General features: G+C 49.9%; 1 protein-coding gene across 1 annotated transcript; it reads left to right on the top strand.

Annotated features, from left to right (window-relative positions):
• The first annotated feature begins 1,752 nt into the window (after positions 1 to 1,752).
• Positions 1,753 to 16,908, top strand: DNAJC18 (DnaJ heat shock protein family (Hsp40) member C18). Its single transcript, XM_059483783.1, has 7 exons — positions 1,753 to 1,852; positions 1,964 to 2,109; positions 3,433 to 3,618; positions 7,125 to 7,234; positions 8,993 to 9,102; positions 10,763 to 10,935; positions 14,442 to 16,908. Exons 1-7 carry the CDS (start codon positions 1,815 to 1,817, stop codon positions 14,564 to 14,566), a joined length of 888 nt encoding a protein of 295 aa, XP_059339766.1. The 5' UTR covers positions 1,753 to 1,814; the 3' UTR covers positions 14,567 to 16,908.
• The last annotated feature ends 52 nt before the right edge of the window (positions 16,909 to 16,960 follow it).

The raw sequence follows: 16,960 nt of genomic DNA, 5'->3' as shown, positions 1-16,960 counted from the left end.
CAGATCGTTATCTCCCCACGTGCTCAGCTGAGTGTAAGGAACAAAGTCCCTGCATAGATCAGGGTTTATCTCAGTGTAAAATGAATGGCCACGAGCAAAATGCTGATCTCCTTCAGCTCCTGGAGTGTGGCAGCCCAAGTTTGCCAGGAGAGCTTCCAAGGGAAATTCAGGTTGGATATTAGGAAAAGTTTTTCACAGAAAGAGTGATAAAGTTCTGGAATGGCTGCCCAGGGAGGTGGTGGAGTCCCCATCCCTGGATGTGTTTAACAAAAGCCTGGATGTGGCACTCAGTGCCATGGTCTAGCTGAGGTGTTGGGGCTGGGTTGGACTCGATGATCTTGAAGGTCTCTTCCAACCCAGTGATTCTGTGAATTCTGTGTGATCTCTACCACTGCTTCCCCAAAGCTTCCTGGGACCAGGAAGAGCAGCATCCCCTTGTGCAATGCAAGAGGCAGCTGTGCTATGGAGCTGGCAAGGAAATGTTCAGCAAAAAAAAAAAAAAAATGCAACATTTTCAAAGCTCCTGGTAAGAGCCAACACACTTTTAACCTCTGACATCTTCACTGGGTAGTTTGATAAGTTGTTTCTTAATAAATTAAGCTTTTCTGGTAATATTCATGAAAAGTAAAATGCTGACACTCAGCCAGGCTCCACCAGACTGGTGAATTTCCTTAACACAGAGTCCCAGATAATTCCCAATGTGATGGACCCAGACAGCTCCACTTCCCAGAGACCTGGCATTCCACACATCAAGCAGAACAAGTAGACTTTTAGTGAAAGTAAAGCTTTAACAAATCTCCCCAGACCTCTGAGATTCCATAGGATCTCACCACTGCTTTAGTTTTCCTTCCTTTGACCTCCTTCTTCCCATAGGCCCTTGAAGGTCTTAAATTAAGGGTGGGCAGGCCCTGGCACAGGGTGCCCAGAGCAGCTGGGGCTGCCCCTGGATCCCTGGCAGTGCCCAAGGCCAGGCTGGATGAGCTTGGAGCACCCTGGGATGGTGGAAGGTGACTCTGGCAGGTGGGATGAGGGGAAACCACCAACAGCATTAGCAGCGATGGAAGCAACCAGGAAATGTCTTGTAGTGAGGGGCCAGAACAGGACACAGCTCTGAGGTGCCCAGCAGTGCCAGCACAGGGACAGACACTGCCCTGGCCCTGCTGCCACACCAGGGCTGGCGCAGCCCAGCAGCCTTTGGCCTCTTGCCCACCTTGGGCTCACGTTCAGCTGCTGTCACCGGTGTCCCCAAGGCCTTTCTGAGGCTGTTCCAGATGCCCAAAGGAGGGGCCGGGCTGGGGAAGGCTCTGCAGGGGCCACCCGAGGAGGGCTGAGGGCACTGGGCTGGTTCAGCTGCACAAGGAGCCCAGGGCAGAGCTCGGGGAAGGAGGGAACGGCTGCAGGGGAGCTTTGGGATGGACACCAGGGAAAGGTTCTGCCCCAGAGGGTGCTGGCACTGCCCAGGCTGCCCAGGGAATGGGCACGGCCCCGAGGCTGCCAGAGCTCCAGGAGCCTTTGGGCACCAGGGATGCACAGGGGGCATTCCTGGGGGATCTGGGCAGGGACAGGGGCTGGATGGGGTGGTCCTGGTGGATCCCTTCCTGCTCGGGACATTCCACAATTCCATGACATTCCACCATTCCACCATTCCATGACCTCCCGCTCCCCTCAGAACCCCCTCTCATTACGTCACATGCTTTTCCGTGACGTCACGCCCCGACGGCGCCGCCGGGCCCGCTCCCAGCAGCCCCCGCGCACAAGATGGCGGCGCGGGGCGGCGGGCGGTGAGCGAGGGGCGGCAGCGGCCGCGGGCCGACATGACCTACACGGCCGAGCAGCTGGACGGGGTGCAGCGGTGAGCGGCGCCGCGGGGCCCGCGGAAGACGAGGGGGGCGCGGGGAGGGGGAGGGTGGGCCCGGGGAAAGGCGGGGAGCGGGCCCCGGGATAACCCCGTGTGCGCCCTCAGGATCAAGCGGTGCCGGGATTATTACGAGATCCTGGGCGTGAGCCGGGACGCCGGCGAGGAGGAGCTGAAGCGGGCGTACCGCAGGCTGGCCCTCAAGTTCCACCCCGACAAGAACCGCGCGCCCGGAGCCACCGAGGCCTTCAAAGGTGAGGGGGCCCGGGGGGCCCGTGAGGGCAGCGCCGGTGCCGAGGGGCCCGCGGAGCCCGGCGGGGTCACGGACACAGCAGCGGCCTCACAGAACCCCGCTGCGGCTCGGCAGGGTTTGCATTTCTGTCTGCAAAATACACGTTTCCCTTAGAAACGATGGGAAATGCATCCCAGGTGTCATTCCCAGATACTTCTGAGGAGCTTTACAAGGGTCTGGAGGGACAGGACACAGGTTGGGGCCTCTGCACTGTCAGAGGGCAGGGATGGGTGGGATATTAGGAAGAAATTCTTCCCTGTGAGGGTGCTGAGGCCCTGCCACAGCGTGCCCAGAGCGGATGTGGCTGCCCCTGGATCCCTGCAAGTGTCCAAGGCCAACTTGGATGGGGCTTGGAGCAATCTCATCAAGTCGGAGCTGTCCCTGCTGATGGCAGGGGATTGGAATGAGGTGATCTTCATGGTTCCATTCAACCCAAACCATTCTGGGATTCCATGATACTGAAGAAGGTTCAGAACTTGGAACTGACACTGGCCATGCAGGAGAACTGGGTATTTGTCATCAATAACTACTCCTTGTCATGAATAAATTATTATTTTTATATATATGTATGGGAATATGAAATTGAATCCAATGTGCTGTGTCTGGAGTTCCCAGTTTTGCTGCAGTGTTACTGTCTAAACTCATACATATTTCCCCTTTCCATGCAGCCCAGCACGAGGAAAACCAGTGACTCATTCAGTCTGTTTAAACAAGGAGCTTCTGGAGAGCTGTCCTTTATTTGTTTGTGTTTGGCTTGTATTTGTCTATGAACTTGTTCTGTCAGAGATCAAAGAAGAAGATGAGCCAAACTCACCCTCCTAAGTGGTTGGATGTGAGGTGTGAAACAGATGTGTCACACAGCTTCAGGAGCATCTCAGGCAGCAGGAGAAACTTGGGATAGCCCTATGCATTTTAATTGGTGCCTGCAGTTATTAACTTTGTGTTAACTCTCTGTGGGATATGGAGGTGCATTCAGACCAAACTTGACCTGATAAAATGCTCCATTCTCACCAATTTCTTGGCTGAAATGAACTCTCATGTCAGTTTTACAAATATTTCAAGTCTCTCCATATTCCTGGACACTTTTGTGTTTCTGCTGGCATCAGTGACAGCAGGAAGTGGTTTCCATCACAGGTAATGGCAGGGCTGTTACACACCTTTTGCAGAAGTTGCTCGGTCTTTGATCAAGCACAAATTTCCTAGGCTTGTTTGGGCTTTTTCTGCTGCTCCACTTCCAGAAGTGTGAGCTCTGGGAATGTAACACGGGTTCTAATTCCCTCTCCAGCAATAGGCAATGCTTTTGCAGTCCTGAGCAACCCTGAGAAGCGGCTCCGCTACGATGAACTCGGGAGTGACCACGAGCACGTCAGCTCTGGCCAGGCCAGGCACTACAATTACTACACTGAGTTCGAAGCAGACATCACACCAGAAGAAATATTCAATGTGTTTTTTGGTGGGCACTTCCCTACAGGTCAGTACCTGGCTGCAGTGGTTTCAAAGGGCAGTGCACTGATTAACCCTGAGGGTGCAGCTGGAGCTGGGCTAGGGCAGGCTCAGGCTGGATTTTGGGAGAAGTTTCTCTCCCCAGAGGGTGCTGGCACTGCCCAGGGAATGGGCACAGCCCTGAGGCTGCCAGAGCTCCAGGAGCCTTTGGGCACCAGGGATGCACAGGGGGGATTGCTGGGGGGTCTGTGCAGGGCCAGGGGCTAGATGATCCCTGGGAGGTCATTCCAACTCAGCATATTCTGTAAACCATGAGGAAGTTCAGCTTCCCTTGGGACTGCTCAGGGAGTTGATGACACATTTGAAAAGAGCAGAAACTTTTTCACATTGGATTTCTGCCTCTCTTTTATTCCCTCCATCATCTGAAGCCAGTAATGCTATGGGAGGTAATACAGGCTGTGAATGAGAAGGGGTCAGAGTTGTTTTCCATGATGGTGGGACTCAGTGACCTCAGAGGTCTTTTCCAACATGAGCAGTTCCATGCCTGGGTTGTACTTGAGGCACCTGCCAGCATTCCAGGCCAGCAGGGGCCAGCTCCTGGAGCTGTGCTCTCAGGGGGAGCAGGAGCTCCTGTGCCTCACAGCAGCCTGGCCTGTAATGGAATCACAGCCTGGGAGCTCAGCAAGTGCTGCCTGCCAGGAAAGGAGCATCCAGGGGCTGTGCAGGGACTGTTCAAGATCCCAGGGGCTGTGCAGGGGCAGTGCAGGATCCCAGGGATGTGCAGGATCCCAGGGATGTGCCGGGGCTGTGCAGGATCCAGGGCTGTGCAGGATCCCAGGGCTGTGCAGGATCCCAGGGGATGTGCAGGATCCAGGGCTGTGCAGGATCCCAGGGGTGTGCAGGATCCAGGGCTGTGCAGGATCCCAGGGGTGTGCAGGATCCCAGGGCTGTGCAGGATCCCAGGGCTGTGCAGGATCCAGGGGCTGTGCAGGATCCAGGGGCTGTGCAGGATCCCAGGGGCTGTGCAGGATCCCAGGGCTGTGCAGGATCCCAGGGGGTGTGCAGGATCCAGGGGCTGTGCAGGGGCTGTGCAGGATCCCAGGGGCTGTGCAGGATCCAGGGCTGTGCAGGATCCAGGGGTGTGCAGGATCCCAGGGGGTGTGCAGGATCCCAGGGGCTGTGCAGGGGCTGTGCAGGATCCCAGGGACTGTGCAGGATCCAGGGCTGTGCAGGATCCAGGGCTGTGCAGGATCCCAGGGGCTGTGCAGGATCCAGGGGTGTGCAGGATCCAGGGCTGTGCAGGATCCCAGGGCTGTGCAGGATCCCAGGGCTGTGCAGGATCCAGGGCTGTGCAGGATCCCAGGGGCTGTGCAGGATCCAGGGGTGTGCAGGATCCCAGGGGTGTGCAGGATCCCAGGGCTGTGCAGGATCCCAGGGCTGTGCAGGATCCAGGGCTGTGCAGGATCCCAGGGGCTGTGCAGGATGCAGGGGCTGTGCAGGATCCCGGGGCTGTGCAGGATCCCAGGGCTGTGCAGGATCCCAGGGGGTGTGCAGGATGAAGGGGCTGTGCAGGATGAAGGGGCTGTGCAGGGGCTGTGCAGGATCCCAGGGACTGTGCAGGATCCAGGGCTGTGCAGGATCAGTGACACAGCCATGGGAGCTGCACCTGGAGTAGCTCTGTGCATCTCTCAGCCCAGCCTTGGTGTTTGGATTTGTAGGAAAAATAAAAAGATCCTGCAAGATCAATGGATTAAAAGGAAATCTGAAAGTTGTGGGGACTTCAAGGGCCTTCCTGGCAGCATCTAAGGAGTTGCTTTAGCCCTCCTGGGAACTTTTCACCTTCAAGGTGTCACAAAAAGTGAGGTACACACCAATTACTACAGCCTGAAGACACACAGATGATGAGTGGTGCATCTTGCAGCTAAGGGGACCTCAGATCCCAGACTTGCACCAGTGGATATGCAAAGCCAACCCCAGCATGGAGTCTGCAAGTTTTCCATCTCTGACTGTGCAAGGAATTGCACCTGGATGTGCCCTGTGTGGGACATCACCCTTGTGGAGTGGGCTGGGGGGGACAGGAGTTGAGGACATAAAATTGAGGAGCTGTGTGAAGAGTTTGGGTACAGGGCATGGCAGGTTTATCAGGGAGACTGGCATGAAGGAGAAAATGGGAATTTTTGGCAAAGCAGCAAAGAGTAAGAAAATAAAAATATAATTTTGTAGGAGTGGGTGTTGGTAGTAAACAAGAGTTTCCTCACTGGGCTTTTGAGGGCAGGTCTGTGGCTTTATTTTTACTGAGCATTTTTCCTCTGTGGATATTCCATGGAAAAAGAGTTAAATTTAAAATGTTAAATGTGATGAAACTCAAAGGAGACTCCACTTGGCAGTGTTGCAGTTGTAATGAAGAGAGGCTACAAGTTCTTCACATAAAAAATAAATGCAAATGGAACAAAAGAAACTGCCAGAAATCCTTGGAGAAACTGAAAATTTGGGAAAACTTTTTTCTAGGCACCCCTATAAAAGCCATTCTTCTTTTCCCAGCTTGATAAAATCCTGTCTGAGCAATGTTGAATGATGGAAATAAACTTTCTTTTTTCCCAAAAGAGACTTTCCTCCTTGGGGCCAGCCTGGCTTGGCTCACTGTTGGAGCTCTGACTGCACACATGCCTGGAGCTTGGAAAATCTTTGAACAAGCAGTGGAACAGAGGTTTTGACACAATAGCAGAGGTCACCTTTGCCCAGGTTTCTTGCAGAATTCTCTGGGAAACTCAAAAAAAAGGACAGGATAAGAGTATGAAATAATGTGACATCTTTCCCAGGGCTTAAAAATAGTTTTGCATTTCTGTTGTGATGATAAGCCACAGATTTTAATTCTCTAACACAAAGATATTCTGAATTTCAAAAGAGGAGAGCACGGCTATTATTAAGATACTCATATGGTGATAAAATCAGATCCTGAGCTTCAAATTGAAGCAGCAAATGCAATTCTTCCCTCATTTTAAATTTTTTAAAAATAAATCAACCACATTCTGTGTGCAAGAAAGAAAATCCTGAATGGTTCTACTTTTTTACTCTTTTAAAAATCTCTTTCTTTATTATAAAATAATTAAGTGAAATTATTAATGGCTTGAAGGCAGAGGAATTAGAATGGAGGGTAGAAGACCACATTCAGTAATTATGGGAGACCATAATTCACAGCCTGAGCCTGGTGAAGCAAATTCATTTTCCTGCCACAGCTTTGCAAGTGAATGTGACACAAACAGCATTAAAATATGAGATGCAGTCATACAAATCAGAACATGTTTCTGCAGCTTGATTCAAATTAAGATGGATTGGGGCACACTACAATTTCTCTGGTAGGCTTTTTGGAATAACATTGTGCTGGTGTTTAATTCTGAGGTGCTTTGTGCTTTTTACTCTGAGATCTCCCAGCTGTAATTCAGGCTGTGGAGTATAATTCAGTGGAAGCTGAGGAGTCCAGGTGAGCAGCAGCAGCAGCTGGTGAGCCATGGGTCTGTGCTGGTTTCTTTGCAGGGAATATCCACATGTTCTCCAATGTAGCCAGAGATGCTCACTACTACCCACGGAGGCACCGGGAGCGGGCGTGGACACAGGAGCCAGAGGAGGAGGAGCACAGGCCACAGGTAGCCAGGAGCAGAGATCTGCTCAGCTTAAATAATTCAACAGCTCAGCAGGGTGAGGGATCTTCTTGCAAAGCCAGGACAAGCCCTCCCATGCTGGAGTGCTCAGAGTTCATCCTCAAGGGCTGCAGCCACAGAGGATGTTTTCTTTGTCACTGGGTTGGCTTTTATGAACCACTGCTGTAAAGATCCATTGTATTTACAGCATCTCAGGCCCTCCAGGTTCTATCACTGAGGTTTTGCTGCTGCTTGCTTTTTGCAAGCTCCAGTGCTTGGTAATCCAGCAATGAGTCCAGATGGGGACTGGTGATGGATGTGGAAGTTGTGGCTTGTCCTCAAGGTGTATTTAATCCTTCAGTAAATGAGCGCCCAGGGGCTGCACAGGCCTCTTCCAGCTGGGGACAGGATGGGCCTGGGACACATTTCTGCCTGCTGAGACTTACAGATGAGACACAAGGTGTCCTTTGTTGTCAGTGCACATACACACCTGCCACCTGCCTTGGCAAGATCTTCCTCTGGAGACAGTCTGTTAACCTCCAGGGATCGTTCTCCAAGGAAGATGAGCTTTGCCTTGTGAGTCTCAGGCTCAGGAAAAAAGCCTGGTACAGCTGACAGACAGCTAAGCTGGGGGAAGTGAATCCAGCTCCTCATTTCAGGGGAGACACTGAGGGGCTGGAGCGTGTCCAGGGCAGGGAACGGAGCTGGGAAGGGGCTGGAGCCCCAGGAGAGGCTGAGGGAGCTGGGCAGGGGCTCAGCCTGGAGCAAAGGAGGCTCAGGGGGCCCTTGTGGCTCTGCACAGCTCCTGCCAGGAGGGGACAGCCGGGGGGGTCGGGCTGTGCTCCAGGGAACAGGGACAGGAGCAGAGGGAACGGCCTCAGGCTGGGCCAGGGCAGGCCCAGGGTGGGCACAGCAGGAATTTCCCCATGGAAAGGGGGCTCAGGAATTGGGAGGGGCTGCCCAGGGGGGTTTGGAGTGCCCATCCCTGGAGGTGTCCCAGGAAGGGCTGGAGGTGGCACTGAGTGCTCTGGGCTGGGGACAAGGTGGGGATGGGGCAGGGTTTGGACTCGATGGTCTGGGAGGGATTTTCCAGCCTCAGTGATGCTGGGATCCTGTGAATCCCACCTAGTGCTGCATCAGGAATCCTTGTTGCTATCCCAAGCCAGAGGGCAAAGCCTAAAGAGTTGCATATATTATTTTCCTGTGCATAAGAAAAGGCATTTTAGAAGCCAGTTTAGAAAGAAATTGAAGAGCAAAAGGAAGCAGCAGTGTTTTTTCTTTGATAGTGTTTCCACTCTTTTGTTTTGCCAAATGAATCCAATCAAAAGCCCCAGTGCTTGCATCCTGTCTGAAGTTACACTGCTGGGAGCTCTTAACCCTTTACTGCTCAGGCATTAAATGCAGGCCTTGGGCAGAGGCTGAGATCTTTACAAAGGGGAGCAAATTCCGAGGCTGCAGGAAAGCTGTAGGCACACAGGAGATGCAGGCTAGATTGGACACTGACAGGTACAGTAGTGCTGTGGGCACTGTGAAGGAAGGGGAAAAGATCATGGAAAGAAAATTGTGTTCAGGAGTGTTCTGATATTATTAATAAAGGTTATTTAGAAATTACAATGTCTCCCCTCTCAAAATCCCAAAATACTTCCTCTTTTTTCTTCAAAGTTTACATGGAACACGTTGATCTGTGATTGATAGCCTGGCTTTTGTGAACAGATGCCTTTTTCCATCTCTATTTTCTTGACTGCTAATCCTTATACTTTTCAGAATTCATACTCCGCATTTATCCAGTTGATGCCAGTTTTCATCATCATAATAGTGTCAGTTATAACCCAGCTGATGGCCACCAACCCACCCTACAGCTTATTCTACAAATCGTAAGTCCTTTCAAACCACATTTTTCTGCTGCTGCTGTTTGCAGGATGGAGGCTGATGGAAGTTGGGTTTGATAACAAAATGCACATTAATGTTCTGCTCTTTATAGAAAATGTTACCAGTTTGTAAATAAGGAAATACCACCAGCCTGCACTGGTGAGTTCTGAGCGCTGTGAAGTTACCTGTGGGGAGCTTCAGTGCACAGGGTGCTGAACTGTGAGGGTCAGCAACCTTCCTCAGCTGGTGTGGGATGGTTTTGAACAGTGATACAGGATGGGGAGTGTGGATGTAGATCAGCCTCTCATCTGACTAACTCCCAGAATCTGTGGATCACCCCTGAGGTTCCTCTGGAAAGCAGCTAAAAAATGAAACCTATGGTTTGCAGTATAAATCCAAATCTTTTCTGGAGCATGAATTGCACTGGAAGCTCAACAAATCATTAAAGCCTTGAAATGCCCTGGTTTAACCTTTCCAGAGAAGCAGGGTCCTGGGGGCTGGTGGTCTCTGGGAGCAGCAGGACCCCACCAGAGCTGCTGTCCTGGGAGCTTGTGGGGCAGAGGGAAAGCCATGTGCTGCTCTCAGCTTCCAGGGCTGGAGCAGGGAAAGAGCTGACCTGGGCTGGCCCTTAAAGAGTAGGATTGGCAGGTTTGGGGCAGCCAGCAGAGTGTTCCAAACAGTCCCCTTGTTCCCTTCTGGGAGCAAAACTGCTCAGGTCCAGCCTTCCCTGCTCTCCTGTGCCACAGCAGCCCAGCAGCCCTCATTGTTTTACCACACGATGTCAGTGTGAGGCCCTCAGAAAAGAGCAGGAGGCTGGATGTTTTTAGGGTGGCTTTTTTTTCCCAGGGAGTGTTTTTGCTATCTGCCAGTCCCATGTGAAACCTCCCACGCTGCCCCCACAGCAGCTGAGCTGCTTTTCTTCACCACCTCCCCTTCTCCTGGTGATGGGAGATAGTCAGGCCTGAGTTCACAGTTAGGCTGTTTATCTAAATCATGGCCTTAAAACACTGAACAGCCTAAAAACCAAGAGAAACTGGGGACACCTCTGAGACACAGGGAGGAGAAGGAAAAGAGGAGTCCAGGAAAAAGGGGCAAACAGGATTGTTTTGAGTGTAACCTTGGTGTTTTGGCTGCCTGCCTCTCTCTGTGGGCAGTGATTTGAGCAGAGGCCTTGGGTATCTGCTCAAATAAGGAAATTCACTCCAGGAGTGTGGTTTAACCCAGTGACTGTGTCAGAGGGGCTGATTCTTCCTACAGGGTATTTTCCAGCCTGTTCCATGCCTCACTTTGCTTACTTATGATTATAAAACCCTGAAGAAAAGTGTAACTAGAATCTCCCCCACTAAGTTTTATTCCTACTAAAGGATCCAAAAAAATGGGAAAATCCAGATCCAACTGCATTGTTCCCTAAGTTTTTATAGATTCTGGGATATTTTCCTATGGTTGTAGCAGGAGGGTGGATTCTGTTTGTTCTGCACAGCTTGCTGTCCCTGAGATTGTAATTTCCTGACTGGATGGTTGAGGGAGCCATAATCCTGCAGAAATGAGCTGTACAAATATTGCTGTAAATATTTTCCTCTGGAAATGCTAATATGGAGAAATAGCTCTTGATTTTTTGAGGTCTGAACTGCTGAAATATCTGATTTCTCCCTGCTGCTCACACAGGTCCATAGGCCACGTTGTGAGCAGAGAAACAGAGAACTTGCAGGTGCCTTACTATGTTGATAAAAACTTTGAAAAGAATTATCAAGGAGCAGAACTTCAAGAGCTTGAGAAAACAGTTGAGAAAGATTACATAGACTATATTCAGACCAGCTGCTGGAAGGAGAAACAGCAAAGTAAGTTATTTCTGTCCCAGGGGTGTTTCAGGGGCTGGGGGTGGCTGTGCTTCACAAAGCTCTGCTGGTTTTAACCTCAGTTTCCAATCCTTGTAACATCTCAGCCTTGCCTGGTTTAAAGTGTCTCACATCTGCTCTTGACACTGAATTTGCTGTTCTTGAGATCTGTCAAAATCCATTTTAAGTGATTCTGAAAGATGTTTTAAGTGATTCTGAAAGATGAGTGGAAAGTAGAGTTCACCATTTGAGACACTTTTTTCCGCTCAGGTTTTATGCTTGAATAACCCTTAGTGATGGTTTAAACATACAACCCACCATATTTTTCTAGCCCTGACAGATTGCTAGGCTGGAAAAATCTTGAGACATCACCTATTCCATGTTTCCTTTGCTGGAGCAGAATCAGTTTTGCTTTGACTGTCTCCACAAAAAGTTCCTGTAACGTTTTCCTTAAAATTTCTCCAAGAGAGTCCAGAGTGTGTCCAGGTGCTCTTGGCTCCCTTGCAGTGGGCTGTTCCTAGTATCAGTTTTCAGGGCATGCTTCTGTGGTTTGGTTGTTATTTGCATTTTCTATCTTTAGCTAGGTTGGAGATCATGTTTTTCACCATTTTCAAGTCTTTCAAAAACAAGAATTGAATGCAGAAAGGAAGAGCACAGATGTGAGCAAAAATTCAAAATCATTATTCTCACTCAGCCCTGAGTGGGTCAGTGGCACAAATAAAGGCATGTTACCCCATATTTTATTGCTTGTTAATTGCTACTAATCTGTTTTGTTGAAGAGACAGCAAATTCCTGCTGTTTGCACAATGGTAAGAAGTAACAAATCAAATCCTAAGGAGTAGCTTAGGCTGGGATGTTGTGACTGGTTTTATTCGCTGATTTAATTCACTTAAAGAGCTCAGCACCTTCAAAAGAGTCAACACCAAGTAGTGCTGTGTGTAAAGGAAGCTGAACAAGTTGTGTGAGTGTTCAGTAGCAGCAGACAAGCTGCTTTCACACCCTGGTGGGGGCTTTTAATTGCTCTGTGCAGAACAGTCCTCAGCACACTGCTAAAAGGTGCCTTTGCACTTTGTTTTCAGTTTCTTTACCAATTTATCTAAAGAAGACTCATTTAATCCTAAAGGAGAGGTAACAGTAATGTTGCTGACTCCAGGCTCTTTACAGGTGTTTGATGGGAAGGTTTGTTTTGGCTTATTTTACATGAAAGTTACCAATCCTGCTTTTAAAGAGAAATTAAAAGATGTAGGCTCTGAAGTGAAAAAGGAAAAGAACATACAATATAAGACCATAAAAGCCCTGAAGTTTTTGGTGTGTTTGATTTGTGAGCTTTGAGTGTCTGTGGCTGGCAGGAGCAGCCTCCAGGATAATGTGGGTGTTCATACTTATTAATGTACACTTGCTAAAGGGAGAGAGTTTCTTTCCTACAGAAAAATCCCTTTAATTGACCTTTTGCAGATGAGAGTCACCTCATTGTCTCTTCCACAGAGAGCAGGAGCTGAGCAGAGCCCAGCCCCAAAGAGGGGACAGGGTTTGTGAGGCTGAGGGAGCCCAGAGAGGGGACATGATCCAGCCTGGAGTGCCAAGTGCCTGCCAAGCCGTGCTCCCCCAGAGCTTTGTGCACTCAGGGGCTGTGTTAGTCACCAGCTGCAAATACATTCACAGCAGGCACAGTTAGCACAGCCTGAGGCCACTGCTGTCACTAAAAACTCACCGTTTTCAGAGTGCTTCCCAGCCTGGCCATAGCTGAGACTGGGCTGACCTTAGGACAGTCATGTGTGTAAAAATAAACTCTGAATGCAGGATGGAGTGCTGGGGGAAAGTTCTGCAGATGCTGAGGCAGTTCTTAGTCAGCTGTTGCTGCACGCTGTTGGTCCCTTAATCCTTGCTGAAGTGTTGGAATTGGTGTGATGAGCCTCTTGTCAGTTGAATGTCTATTTATAGTCCATTTGTTGTGTTTACTGAGGGCACGTTTCCCTTGAGCACCAGCAAAACAGACAGAGATGAGTAGTGCAGGAACAGCTTGGGTTTTAAAGTCCTTGATTTTAAGACTTGAAAAGCATTATCTGGTGTCCAACAACCTTAAGGAAAACATTTAATATAATGGATTGGTTGTATGTCGTTCAGCCAGGCAGTTCTACAGTGCTGCAGCAGACTCTCAGCAGAGCACTGTGTGAAAGTTGGGTGTGCTGTTGGTTTGGGTCCTCTGAAATCTGGGGCACAGTTGGGTTCAAAAAGCACATGCCAGGTTTTACAGGAGATGGTTCAGCTGGGATGGCTCAGTTGTGAAGTGAGGCTGCAGAGAGCTTGGGGTCACAAAGAGGCAGCTGAAAACCAAGTCAGGATAAGTATCACAGAATCATGGAATGGTTTGAGTTGGAAAGGGCCTTAAAGCCCATCCAATTCCACCCCTTGCCATGAGCAGGGACACCTCCCACTGTCCCAGGCCGCCTCAAGCCCCACTGTCCAACCTGGCCTTGGGCACTGCCAGGGATCCAGGGGCAGCCCCAGCTGCTCCGGGCACCCTGTGCCAGGGCCTGCCCACCCTGCCAGGGAGGAATTCCTTCTGTATATCCAATGGAAATAGAGTTGGAATTCAATATTTTAGAATCTCCTTGAAGAAAAGGCTTCAGAAGAGCCACTCTGTGACAGATTGAAACCCACAAGGAGCAAATGTGATGGAATGAACACTGCCAAAAGTGAAGGGAATCATTTTCCTCAATTGGATAAGTGTAAACTGAGATTCTCCACTGCACAACTCCAGGGACTCTGGGCTCAGGGACAATTACCTGAGCCTGGTTTTTACTGGAGGCTTGACAAGGCTGTGCCCAGCACTGCTTGAGTGGCATTTTGGTTATAAACCTGTAAATGGATTCCTGCTCTAAAATGAGCTATTCCTGCCTGTCAGTTTGTGAAGCTTTTCAGTAAGTGGGAGGAGGGTTAAATGGCTTTAAATTTCAGTGGGACAGGGACAGAGGACGTAAGGCATGAAAGGATCTATTGAAGTTCTTTCCACTCTGAATAATTTTGTAAAATGAGGGGCTTGTAAGGTGTATAAAAGCTCTTTGAAAAATGGAGTGTCATCAGGTAGCCTGTGCTTACGGAGATGTTGACCTTTTCAGAAGTAAATTACTGCTGTTCTCCTCGGTGCATCTAATCCTGAAGCCAAATTATTCTGCAGGGAAAAACCTATATTAAGACTTCCTCAGCTAATCAGCAAAAGCAACTTCTCTGAATTACTGGGAGGAAATAATTTAAACAATGGGATTATTTCAGTTTTATGTGGCTTTTGAGAAGAAGGGGAACAAAATGCAAAGTACATTTGAGATTGTTAATGAAAGGGCAGGGAGGCCTTTCAGACGAGTCCCTTGGGTAGCTGTTCACCTCCCTGGCTTCAGTACCCACCAGAATTAAAATTTAAAAGTGCCACAAGAATAGCAAAGCACTTAGAAACAGTTCTTTAAAGGAGGCTCAGGACTTCATCCTAATACTTTTTCTTTTTCATCTTTCAGAGTCTGATTTGTCCAATTTGGCCAAGCTCTACAGAGATGAGCGGTTAAAACAGAAAGCAGAGTCCCTGAAACTTGAGCACTGTGAGAAGCTCTCCAGTCTGATTGGGATGCACAAAGGGGGCTGACCAGGACGCACACGTTCCATACTTTTTATTTATTGCTGGTTTAACTTATGTTTTTATTTTCCTCCATGTGAAAAGGAAGGAGTCTGTTGTACAGAGTGTGGATATTGGAGTCCTTCTGCAGGCAGTGCAGAGAGGGCCTGGCACAAGCTGCAGGGCTGCTGTTTGCTGTAATATATCTTGTACATTAGATTTGGGTCCAAGGACCAGTGGCACTTTGTAAATTCATTCCCCAGGACACGCTCTGAGCTCAGACCCAGCTGTCTGGGTGGTTTGTCTGCCATCCAGGCTGTGTGTGCTTCCCAGGAGAGCAGGCTCCCCTCTGCTTCCCGTGTTTCCTATGGATCTGCAGCTCCCTGGATCCCCAGACTGTGCTCTGGTGTCACCTCCCCCTGTCCCTCCGGGCTGTGCCACAGAGCTGGGGTGGTTCCAGTGCAGGAGGGACAGTGGGAGGGACAGTCCCTGCCTGAGGGCAGCCCCAGAGCACATTCCCAGCTCTCCCATGCTGCTCCAAGGGAGGGCTGTGCCCATCCTGACACCGGCATGGGAGTCTGGGCATTGCACCCATTCCAGTGTCTGCCACACTGCTGGGAAAGCAGAACTGTGGTCATTCCCTCCTCTGTTTCCAGTGGCATATTTTGAAGCTGGCTATTCCATTCTAGTTTTTATCTGCACACTCCCCCAGCTCTCCCAGGATCCTGCATTTTCTGGTACAGTTCTCATGTAGCATATTTTTACTCTGTTGAGCAGCTATGAATGTTTCACTGTAGACATGATATTGCAAAGAGAAAAATCCACGTGGCAATGTCCTGTTTTTTCTTGATCCTCCTTCACACAGCCAGGCCTTGAAGGGCAGGTTGATGCTGGGTTGTCCTGGTGAGCAGCAGACCAGTGTTAGAGCAGTGTTGCTCCAGCTGAGCACCATGAACCCCCTGAGGCAGTCTGGTGTGTGCCCTGCATGGAATGAGCTGCTCTTCCAGGGAATTCCTGCCTGGGGTGGGGGCTCACAGAGCAGCACTGCTCCCCTCTGGGAGTGGGAGTCAGTGACACCTGAGCAAGGCTCTGCTGTTGCCACAGCCTGAAACTTGAGTCACACAGGATGCACAGGTGGCCTTGGCTGAAACCTAAGGAGTAACTGCTCAAAAGCTTGGGAAATGCCAGGATTTAAAGCTCAGACTGTTTGTGTGCTGGGCACTGGTGCAGGGGTGTAGGAGTCCCACTGGATGGAAGTGGGGATGTTGGTGCCACAGTGTGTCCCTCCATGTCCCTGTCCCATCCTGGGAGGTTTGGCAGGAAAGGAAGCTGGGAAAAAACTCTTTTCTGGGTTTTCTGGGGTCTGCACGAGGATGAGGGGTTGTTTGAGGCCTGGTGCTTCTGCACACAAGCCCTGAACATCCCAGGAGAGGAGGAGAACAGTCCTGGGACAGCAGCAGTGCTCTGGTTGGATGTCATAAAAAGGAAAAAAAATGACACAGTGACTCTAAATTTCATTTTTATGCCCCATTTGTAGGAAACCTTGTAGGAATGTGGGGAGTTGAGTTAAAATTTTGGGGCACCTGGAACAGGAAAAGCACCAGTGAAAAGGGCATTTTGAGGGGGTTGGTGTGGAGCATTCTTGGTGCCAGGGTTTAAGGGCAGGAATGGGTGATGATTCCAGGTTGGTGGCTGGCACAGCAGGCAGCCTTAATGCTGGTATTTCCCACTTTTCAGCACATGAGTGTACAAAACTGAAAATAATGTTGCTTTTTATATAGTAAATAGCTTGTAGAATATATTAGGAATCTATTTAAGTGGTTGGACTTTGTTCCAGGGTTGGAATCTTCCCTGCCATTCCTGTGTGACTGTAGAGGGATGCAGGTAGGGAGACCAAATCTGGCAATTTTCTGGACTCACAATGTCCTGCACGGAGCTTCAACTCCTCTACAGCATTTTGCACTGAAACCGGCTTGTACCTTTCATCCAAAGACCTCGAGTACTTGATGGAGACCTCCTGTGGGAAGCACAGTCAGCTGGGAAACGCTGGAGGGAGGTAAAAACATCCCCAAAAGCAATAAGTGTTGTGTTCCTAGCCAGGGTCAGGGTGCTGGTCCTGGCGTGTGCTGTGAGGGAGGGCGTGTGGCTTGGGACCTCTGCGGTGACAAACAGGACACTTGTGTTTGTTGGTGCTCCTCGGGGAAAAGGAGCCCAGTGTGGAAATGCATCGCTGTCCTTCTCCAGGGGGTACTTGGGGTTCTTTGTGGAGCTCTGACGGGAGGAGAGGGTGTTCCTGGGTGCACCAAGCGCTTGAACGTGAGTTTGTGTGTGTATATATATTTATTTATTTTTAAATAAAGATGTGACTTCGCTGTGCCTGTCTGTGGTGGTCCGAGCCTGGCGCCGGGAGGTTTGTGGGGGGTG

The sequence above is a fragment of the Ammospiza nelsoni genome, chromosome 16 (genome assembly GCF_027579445.1).
Source record: "Ammospiza nelsoni isolate bAmmNel1 chromosome 16, bAmmNel1.pri, whole genome shotgun sequence".
Classification (NCBI taxonomy): Eukaryota; Metazoa; Chordata; class Aves; order Passeriformes; family Passerellidae; genus Ammospiza; species Ammospiza nelsoni.
Note: the sequence above shows the minus strand (reverse complement) of the source record. Positions and strands in the feature narration are given on the sequence as shown.

Bases quoted from the DNA above. Each gene is read 5' to 3' on its own strand.
- DNAJC18 (XM_059483783.1), top strand. From the start codon at position 1,815: ATGACCTACACGGCCGAGCAGCTGGACGGGGTGCAGCG. The intron at 7,235-8,992 runs GTAGCCAGGAGC...TATACTTTTCAG, and splicing joins AGGAGGAGCACAGGCCACAG to AATTCATACTCCGCATTTAT. The intron at 10,936-14,441 runs GTAAGTTATTTC...TTCATCTTTCAG, and splicing joins CTGGAAGGAGAAACAGCAAA to AGTCTGATTTGTCCAATTTG.